At 36.7% G+C, this 10,861-nt stretch overlaps 1 protein-coding gene across 1 annotated transcript; it reads right to left on the bottom strand.

The window, feature by feature from the left end:
- Positions 1–1,952: 1,952 nt before the first annotated feature.
- LOC113757171 (60S ribosomal protein L4-like) lies at positions 1,953–2,522 on the bottom strand. Its single transcript, XM_027300580.1, has one exon. The coding sequence runs from the start codon at positions 2,520–2,522 to the stop codon at positions 1,953–1,955; it is 570 nt and encodes a 189-aa protein (XP_027156381.1).
- Positions 2,523–10,861: the final 8,339 nt, after the last annotated feature.

Here is a 10,861-nt window from a genome sequence, read left to right as displayed (position 1 = left end):
TTACCGCACTAGTGGGTCCCACATCCGGTATGCGCTCTTAATTTCTCAAAAACTAACTAATACTAGAAAAATAATTTTAGAACTATATTTACTCATAAAAATTATCTAGAAAATTTTCCTAATAAAGAAAATATAAAAAAAGCATGCAATTAAATAAAATAAAGTCTAGAAAATAAGAAAATCCACGGGTTCTCACATGTACAATTAAAACTAGGCACTGCTTTAATAATATTATAACTATTTAGTGCCTCGAGTTAGTCTAAAAATGTCCAACATTATTTGGAAATGCACTTTGGCCATAGACAAGGGAATCACAAATCAAGTTAGTCTAAAGATGTTTTTGTGATGTAAGCTAGCAAGTTTTCTGAGCATCAGTTAGTCCTAAAGAGACAAGCAATGAATGTTATGTTGGATGGTGGTTCTGAACTTTCTTCCATAAAAAGTTGGGAATTGTAGTACCATTGACGTATACTAGTAAGATAACGGGCATCACATATTTCGGCAGTGACAAGTAAGGCATGTAGTGTTGGTTGATGGTTCTACATACTAAGCCAAATTGCTTAACTAGAAGTTAAGTAATAGGGCTTTCTTAACATTATCTTGTATGCACCTTGTTCAGCAAATACGAGTTAGGCATATCACATTTGTTGATGGTTCTATTACATATTAAGCTAGTTGCTTACACAAGTTGGGTATCAATGTATTATTGACATAAACTAGTAATACAATGAGCATCACAGAGTTCTACAGAGACAAGTGATGCAAATCATGTCAGTTGATGCTTCTACATATTAAGCCGAATTGCTTATATAAAAATTAACAAGCTGGGTATCAGTGTACTCTACTCGTTAATATATCGGTCTGGATTAAGATTTGTACTTGAATGCAACTGACCAAGGATGCCTTTTCCAATGAATGAACCACAAAGCATCACTATGTCCATACCAAATCAAGATTGATAATGCCTCTTTCCTGTTAAAATGAATTGAAGGCTATGAATCAGAATCAGGAATTAGAAAGAGAAGAAAAATCAGTTTTGAGGAACTGCATTGTACACAAAAGGACTTTGAAAATCATACAAAATCACATGCAGAAAAAGTAAAACGAGGCAGTGCCAGACAATATCCCATCCAAGTTACTGAATAACATCTATAAAACATTTCAAGAGAACAAAACAAAAAAGACAAGGGAAAAAGTCAGATGAATTTCAAGAACTGAAAGAGCAAGTATGAACAAGAAGGAAGTGTGGAACAGTGGATTGCTGACATTCCTCCCTTCCATAATGTGGCAGCAAGCCCAGCCACAGGATTTAGAAAAGTTGCAAAATGTTGAAGTTAATTCATTCAAGGATTTGTCCCACCAAATTTTTATGAGTTGTACTTCTATTATACAATTTGAAATTGCATCACCATGATTGTGGTAAAAACAAAAACAGAGTCAAAATTTTCCCATAGTCCTCTCAACCAGATATTCGTGCAACCATGAAGCTGCAATTTCAGCAAGAGATTTATACCTTATGTTGTGGTTAATTCTAAGTGAGCATGAAGCCAACAATAATTTATTTATAGACATAATCTTTGTCAGGTGAATGTCATCAAACAGTTTGTCAATCATCAAGGTGTTCAGTAAATTATATTCTGTTTTTTCCCACAGTAGACCAAGTTCACCTTGCAAATGAAGGATGTCAGAATTCTTGACTGCTTTCAGGTTTAAGAGTCCTGACACCATGCCTTCCCAATTACTCGTGTAGAATGAAAGGGTTTTAGAAAACCTCAGCACTTGAAGCACTTACCAAAAATTTAAATTTTTTTGGAATTCTTGTAACGACAAATAATTGAAAAGAATAAGCTTCAAATAATCATAATGTTAAGCCTTTATGAATGAAAAGCAACTGTACAAAAAGTAATCTGCATGCACTACATTACAAAATTGTGCTCTGATATCTCGATTAACTAGTAGTATTGTCTAATAATGTGCATCTTACCCTTTCCTGGGCAGATACCCTGGCCGTCCTTAGCCTTCTTAGCATCGGGGTAAGCCCTAATTTTCTTGAGAAGACTGATAGCGTTGGAGGTTTTCTCCATGGCCTCAGCTGAATCGGAGATCACACAGGGGATTTGCAGGACAGACTTGATGCGGTGGCCGCAGGCCATGACAAGGGAAGGCACTGCAGAGGCGGCGATGGTAGAAACCACGGCATACCGTTTCTTGTTGACTGGGACCTTGCAGTGCCAACAGCGCCGGATCTTGGTCGGAACAAACATGCGGCCGCCGCGGCACATGTTGCCATGGGCACCCTGGCCGGCACAGTGAGTACCGCCGCCAGGAACACGAGAGATACGGGAAACAGCGCGACCAGTACCCCAGGACTCGGTGGAGGTTTGGTGGCCGGCGGACCTAGAGACGGCGTAGGGTTGGCGAGAGTTCTTGGAGATGTCGCGATGAACGTCTTGGAGGATGTTGGGCCGGATTGGGGCTTTCATGACGTCAGGCAGAGGGAGGGAGTTAGCGTCGGCCTCCATTTCATTCTCAAGACGGATAACGGTAACTACAGGGAGAGCGGCGGCGAAGCCATTTCTGATGGGGGTGAGAGGTTTGTGAATTGGTATACTGCGTTTTAGATGTCTTAAATTTTGGCTAAGTTATTAGGACACAGAATGAAACGGTGTCATTTCCTAAAGTCCCTTCAGCCCGCCACGCCACTTGAATTTTATAGTTTGCCGCTCTTAGTTCCGTACATATAAAAAGCACGTCTTTTCCTTATTTAGATGCAAGAAGTGCACGCTTTCTTTGTCCTTTCACCTATCTCTCTCTTTTTTCTTTTTCTCATCATTATGTAATTAAGTTTTTCTATTGTTTTGAGTTTTATTATTTTTTTTACTCTCAGGTTGTGTTAAAATAATAGAATATGACAATTTAGTGTGTTGGGCAGATTTTTTTTTACCAATTTTAACTAATATAGGACTTTTTCTAATTTATTATACAATAAAATAGTTCAAAAAATAAAAATGTTGTTAGAAATATGTTTACGATTCAAAAAAATAAGCACTCTTTTAATTAAAATCTTTTTGGTACTCATTTTGTTGTGTTATCAATTATGTATGACTTGCAGTCTCACAAGACCTGACAATTGAATTAGTTGATTGAACAATCAAAATAGTTTGCAAATACATGTACGAAATGCTAAATCTATTTATTTGGTATATGTACCAATTCATAAATGATAAATATGGCTTCTATAATTAATAACAACCTTTTGATCATGGAAATGTTAGGATTAGACTAAATTTCGTGTTAAGTTTTATTGTTAAATTCTACTATTGACTACCTCTATTTTTAGATTATCCAAATTATTAATTTTCCACCATGTTGTCATTTGGATAAATGGGGAATGTATGAATTTTTTTACATTTATAACAAATTATTACCTAAGTTTGGGAAAATTATAAAATATGTATACATATATAGTTTATTAAGATACCTTATATAGTTTGCTAATAAAAATAGTGCTAAATTGCAACACCATAGAATGCCATGGTACAAATAATGAAATTTGTGCATTACATATAGGGCTAAATTGCAAAAGTTAGAGTGCTATAGTTGATTTAATGAAATTGGCGAATAAGATATAGGGCTTAATTGCAAAAGTTATGGTGTAATGGTAGAGTTAAAGAAATTGGTATACTACATATGGGGTAAAATTGCAAAAGTTAGGGTGTAATAGTAGAATTAAAGAAATTAGTGTACTGCATATGGGGCTAAATTACAAAAGCTATGGTGTCATAGTAGAATTAATGAAATTTTTTTGTTACATTTGGGGCTAAATTGCAAAAGTTAGGGTGGCATAACAGAATTAATGAAAATGATCTAGGAACAAGTACTTTAGACAATGACAAATAATTGTTGTCACTACCTCGAAACCGGTTGAGCGACTATGATGATGTTGGTCACTATATGGACCATTTTAGTGACAACATTTTCCTAGGTCATCACACAAGTAATTTCCCGATCACTAATTTTTCATGTGTTGCCAAGAGAACTAGATAGGGAGTCCATGATATTGTTTTACCTTCATAACAAGTTACTAACTAAATTTGGAACAATTATAAAATATGTATACATTTTTATTACAATACCTTCCCCATTTTACTAATGAAAAATATAGGCTAAATTGTAAATGATAGGGTGCCATAATAGAATTAATGAAATTGGTTTATTACACATGAGGCTAAATTGCAAAAGATAAGGTGTCATGGTAGAGTTAATGAAATTAATTTAACACATATGGGGCTAAAATGTAAAAGATAGGGTGCCATATTAGAATTAATAAAATTTATTTACAACATATGGGGCAATATTGAAAAATTTAGGGTGGCATAGTAGAATTAATGAAAGTGAGTTAGGAACAATTACTTTAGACAGTGATGACTAATTGTTGTCACTAGGGGTGCAAACGAGCCGAGTTCGAGTCGAGCTTTGGCTAATCGAGCCGAGCTCAAGTTAATTTTGTGAAACTCGAACTCGAGCTCGAGATCGACGAACTCAAAATATCAAGCTCGAGTTTAAAAAATAAAAAAAATAATTAATATTATTTTATTTTTAAAACATAAAAAATATTTATTTTATTTTTAAAAATGAATAAAAAAATAATTTTTTTAACAAATAATAAAATATTAGGGATATATATGTAATTTTACTATTAAAATAAAAAATATATATATAATTGAGCTCGCGAGCCAACGAGCTTAATGTTTTTGAGCTCGAGCTCGAGTTCGAGATCGACTTAATTAGCTCGAGCTTGAGTCGAGCTCGATATTGACGAGCTCGAGATGATCTCGTATTCGAACTGCTCGCGATCGCGATCGGCTCGCGAGCAGCTCGATTCGCGAAACACCCCTAGTTGTCACTAACTTTGAACCGGTAACCATATTGTGATAACATTGTAAGTAGTCACTATAAGGCCCATTTCAGTGACAATTTTTTTTCAAGTCGTCAGTCACGATGGTGATTTCCCGCCACACAGGCCTGTTGCGCGCCACTCATATTGTGACGATTAATCCCGTGTTATCACTGATGACGAGTCTACCCTCGGTCAATTATGATAACATCAAAAGTCATCACTAAATTTGCTCAACTGTGACAACTTTTTTTGATGTCATTGAGAATATTGTCACAAAAGGCCAATTTTCTTGTAGTGGCTGTCATCCCTCCCCCATGTACGAAATTTTGTCAAAAAAAAATGATTTTGACATATTTTTTCTTCTATAATCTTGGATTTGTTGGTACATAAGTGTGAAAACTCTTCATTATTCTAAATTTTTGCTTCGAGATAAGGAGTTAATTTCTAAAAGCATGAATATGGTTTAGGGCGAGTTCAATTTTTGGAAGTTTGATTGTTGATTAGAGCTTGTGATTCTGTTTGAGATCTTTTCAAAACATTGTAGCTTAGGGATTTTCTGTTCTTCAAGTGGGAAATGAGGATGACGGTTGCATGACTGAAATAATCAAGGGTTTTTTCATTTGATATTTTATCCTTGTGTCTTAATGCTGCACGTGCACTGCAAGTGACCTTTTGTATTATCATTCTCCAATTTGACATTAAAAGTCTTATATTGATCATCTTTTGTTAAAATATGGGATCAAACTGATTAGTTATGCCAGATTGTTGATTACATTGGACCACAACCCAATGATAAGGAACTAAAATGGTATTTTACCTGAATAACCATTATCCTAAGCTATGTTTTTAAACTTGGACTGGGAAGTGACCCGGATGAACTTAAGGATCAAAGGTCAATGGGTTCAATCGGTTGAGTTGGGGTTCAACCGGATGATGCCATAATAACGCTATAAATATATTTTAATTCTATATAAAAATAAAATAGTATAAAAAAATCTCTAAACTTGTTGTACTTGGGGAGTTTATAAATAATAAAAATAACAAAACCATACAAATTAAAACTCTACAACTTACTTGAAAACAAATACCAAATTAAGGCTGCAAACAAATAATAGAGAACGTTATGGCAAGAAGTATGACTATCCAAAACATTTGAGGCTAAAAGTGAAATACTATGAAACTTTGAACGTTCATTTCTAATTCCTCAAGTTTTGGATCACTTATCAAAATGGTAGGAAGTGTGACAGCCCCACCTCACCCTAAGGCGAACCAAAGGGTTCGGCGGACCGCCTGCCCAGCTCTCGCCGGGACTATAGATCCAGAACAAACGTAAATCCTACCAAACGCTCAAAAGAACGTCGAGAAGAAAGCATTCACCGTCCGAAAATCCAAACAAGCATAACCACTTTCTACAACCCTAGAACAGAACATTTCCAAACCAAAATAACTCATGAACATGGTTAAACACTTTTGTATACACATGTCTGCAAATTTACAATTCAAAAGGAAAACGTTGGACCAAGATACAATTAAGGTTTTCCATACATCGAGGAGCTACACAAAAGAAGATTAAAACTAGCTCAACTCATGCTTCAAAATATCAGAGTCTCCAGAAGGTGGTTTCCTGTAAGGAAAACAAGGATAACGGAACGGGGTGAGCTAGAAGCTCAATGAGGTACCAACAGTATAAACAGTAGAATTAGTAGAATTCATGTGAAAGCACTTTGGAGGCACATATTCACATCAAATACGAGAAATGAATGAATGTCACAATGTAAAGGATACAGGTGGCTCTCAGGAGCCAAATCCCCGTTGCTATACTTGATCCAGTCTTGTTGACCCTCCATCAACGTTCAAATAAAGGAACCAATCCAGTAGATCACCACTTTAACGCCAAAATCCCATACACCAAACATACCCCTTACCGGGCCCGAACGCCAAACAGGAACAGGAATGGTAATACTCGAGTATACCGGAATCAAGAGTCTCAATACCCAAAGATTTCCCCAGGAACAGGCACCCATGGATTGTCAATTATCTCGACCAAGCCCTCGCTGGCTCGATTTAATTAACTCCCCATGAGGTTGAGCTCAGGTTTAACAGGAAGGTCGTTGGATACTCTTCCAAACGACATCATAACAAGTGCAAGTAACAAGTTCAAGTACGTAACAAGTACAAGTAATAGATTCCAGTTTGTTCAGTACAGGCAAGAGAACGAGTGTGATAAAGTACACCCTCGTCTCATACAAGATAAACAGTCAGGAAAGACATTCAACTAGCAATTTGCAAGTACAGGAAACCAGTTTAGCAATAATTCAGGGGAGTGGTACACTCACCAGTTCAAATAAGGATAACTTCAAACGTTTCCTTCCCAAGTGTGGCTTTAATCGCCGGCACCTCCTAGAACAATCAAGGCAAACACTTAAGACTCGACTCCAAGACCTAGTATGGAATTCGCAAGTGAGACTCGGTTACGAGCCATATGCCTAGTCAAAAGAACCATTGAGGTGACCTCGGAGTGAAAAGGTAACAATTAGTCTTAAAGGCATGAACAACCTCAAAGCCCTACCTACAATGACTGACCAACTCCAAATTTGAAGTAGAAAATGAAAGTAAAGTCGATACTAGGAAAACAGGATTTTCCAGTTTCGCGCAACCCTATATGAAAAATCATATCTCAAGTTTTGTAAGTCCAAAATTAGTAAAAGTTATACCATTGGAAAATAAATTCAAAGGCCTATAACTTTCCAGAAAACATCCTCATAAGATTCAGAACGCAAGTCAGTCAAATTCAAGCTTCAAATTGCTGCTTTATCCAGTGAAAGACAGAACAGGTACAATATTTCAGTCAACTTCGAAAAATCACCATAAATGGTAAAGACACAAACAGGGTCTGAAATTTACATGGTTTATAGCCCTATGAATCTAGTTTAAAACACAACAAACAGAATTCAATTCCAACATTCGTACATCAAGATATAGCAAATTTCCCGAGACTGTGCAGAAGCTCCACGAAAATTTGACAGCATTTCACTTGTCTTTCTTTACTTTCCAACCAAACCTCAACATCTACAAATCACAAGCTATCAAACACCTTTAATTAGAGCCACCATAAGGCTCGAATAGTAAAATCATATGGAACGTATAAGTGAAAAATCAAACTAGGACATATGCGGAAACGAAGTTTAGGTTGGAAAACAAAAGGCAGATTTGCTGTTGCTTAGCGGAATTAACACAACTGAAGCTATCCTCGTCAGATTGAGGTGTAATTTACACCGTTTCGAAGCTAAGAGAAAGGGCTACAATGTTAACGAGACCACTCAGTCCAGTTTGCAATGTATCTAAGTCAAATTTACCAAAACAACCCCAGATTTTCCAATTCGAAGTTTACTGTGGCAGTCCAGATTCATTCAGTCATATCTCAGCAAATACAACTCCAATTCAAGTGATTCCAAAGTCATTTGAAAGCTACGATACAAGGCTATAAGTCTTAAGAAAACATCATCAGCCAAATCAGTAGTATTCCTTGTCAAACTAACCAATTACAGAAGCGATTAGTAGGTTCGGACATAAACAGGGAAGCAGGGGTATTTCGGTCTTTTCATAGGATACGTTGCTTCGATTGAGCTGAAATTTTGTAAGAAACTATAAAAATCATTATCTACAACTTTCATGTTTTGATCTAAGGCTAATTCGGCCTATAACCAGGGGTAACCAGAAATTTTCCACTAATCATTACAATTATCATACCAAATCTTCATACTATCCCATACTAGACCATCATCCATGGCCACACAATATTAATCATATGAAAACAGAAAATCATGAATAAATATGAAAATTCACCAATTTCCACCACAAGGCATGAAACAACACCTAAAACCATCTATTTAACTCTCATAAGCCATCAATTGAACATTAACAAGATTAAAGGAAAGGTTCCTTGATCACTTACCTTGCAAACCCAAGAAAAGAAGCAACTTGGTACCTTAGCCTTCCAAACCACTTCACTACCAACCTTAATACCACTAAACTAAGGGGTTTTATGGAGGAAACTCAAGTTTAATCGGTTAGATTGGATGATTGAGCAAGATTTGAGATGAAGAAAGTTGAAGATTTTTTTCCTTTTCTCCCTAGAGTAATTCAGCCAAGAGGGGAAAGAATGAAGATGATTTTTGGCCAATTTTGATTAAATGGTAAAGTTATGAATAGTGGTCAAAACTTAAGATTCCATCACAAGGTGACACTTGTCACTATAATTAATACATGGTTATCCTTTTGTCTCTCCACTCTCATCCATATAACAATCTCTAATTGTGACGCCCCCACTTCTCCCAAGGGCGAACCCAAGGGTATCCGCGGAACGCCTGCCTAGCTCTCGCCAGGACTCGAGACAAATCAATTCAAACTTAACAATATATAACAATTTATACCAGTCTAATAAGGAAAAATCGCTTCCATAAACAAATATCCAAGTCTTGTACCACGTGTTCAAAATACATCCGTTATCCAATTCTTACGTCAGGATCCAAAAGATACATCAATTCCCAAATATATACAATAGCCAAAATGTCTAGTCAATACAATTGAAACCCTAATACAAAAGTACATCCAAAGGGTTCCAACGAGTTTCACTCCATCCATTCCTGTTAAGGAAAACAAATCTACGGGGTGAGCGAAACGCTCGTGAGGCCAAGAAAACACACATGCAAGCACGTTGTCCAAATAACAATCCCAATATTCAAGTAATTTACAATTCGAGCGAGAAAAATAAACAGAAAAAATTCAAGGATATAGGAGCTCTCAGGAGCTATTTTCCTCTTGCTTCGCCACGGCTCGATCCGATACCCCCTCGTGATGACACTCCGTTATCCTGGTGGGTATTTTATCCGTAGAAACTTCACTTATTACTTCCTCCGACCAACATTCCACCCTCTCGGATCCGAAACCAAACACGCACGAAAAAGGCGATACTCGTTGAGTATGCCACACGAGATCTCAAGAGATCAAGTTTTGATTTTTGAACACGCACGGAAAGGGCGATACTCCACGAGTATGCCGAACAAGATCTCAAAAGATCAAGTTATGTTTTGTTACTCTCTTGGTTTATCAAACTTCTCGACCAAGCCCATGCCGGCTCGAGTTGTAAGATTGGTTAAGAGAATTGGGCGTCCCCATAAGTCGAGGAGGTTCACTCCACCCGACAACATGACACGCACGACATACACGACATGCATGGCAACACGACACGCACACGAAAACGGGTATATTTTAATCGACGAGATTCACTCAATCGACTTTGAAAACCAAGTTAATACAAGTAAAGTGCAAGTAAAGGAGAGCGAGTGCGATAAAGTACACACTCTTCTCATCAAGTGATATTCACGTATATAAGCAGGTAAATCAAGTAAACACGACAAGTCATGCACTTGACACTCACCAATTCAAAAGTAATTGAGCGAGAAAATCTTTAGTTGTCCCCTCCGGGATTCTTTTCAAGACTCGCTTGAGCACCTGAAGCAATTAACAAGTATTTTTCACTCACAATCTCGTATTAATCAAGAAAGGAGTTACGCTTATTTGGACTAGTCAATACCTCAAACCAAGAACCTTAGCCACTCAAAATAAAGGTTCAAAAGTGAGGTTTTATTAACACAAGAAAAACTGATTTCCTTCATGAAATCAAGTTTAAAGCGATCAATTATCATCAAGAAGGAGTAACAAGTTTTCAAATTTTCATTTTCTAAGAAATCAGCAAATTTCAGCTTTGCGCGTCAAATTTAGAAAAATCAGATCTTGCACTCAGTAGGTCCAAAATTATAAAACTTGGTACCGTTGGAAACCTCTTAGAAAGTAATAAAAGTTCTTAAAAGACACTTTTCCATGAATCTAAGTGGAAGGTATTCAAAAATGAGCTTGAAGGTACAGGTTCGGCGTACAAGGCAGAATTAAGTTGGATTT

Source organism: Coffea eugenioides, unplaced genomic scaffold (assembly GCF_003713205.1).
Source record: "Coffea eugenioides isolate CCC68of unplaced genomic scaffold, Ceug_1.0 ScVebR1_27;HRSCAF=118, whole genome shotgun sequence".
In the NCBI taxonomy this organism is placed as follows: Eukaryota; Viridiplantae; Streptophyta; class Magnoliopsida; order Gentianales; family Rubiaceae; genus Coffea; species Coffea eugenioides.
The sequence above is the reverse complement of the archived record's forward strand: the minus strand, read 5'-3'. Positions and strand labels throughout refer to the sequence as shown.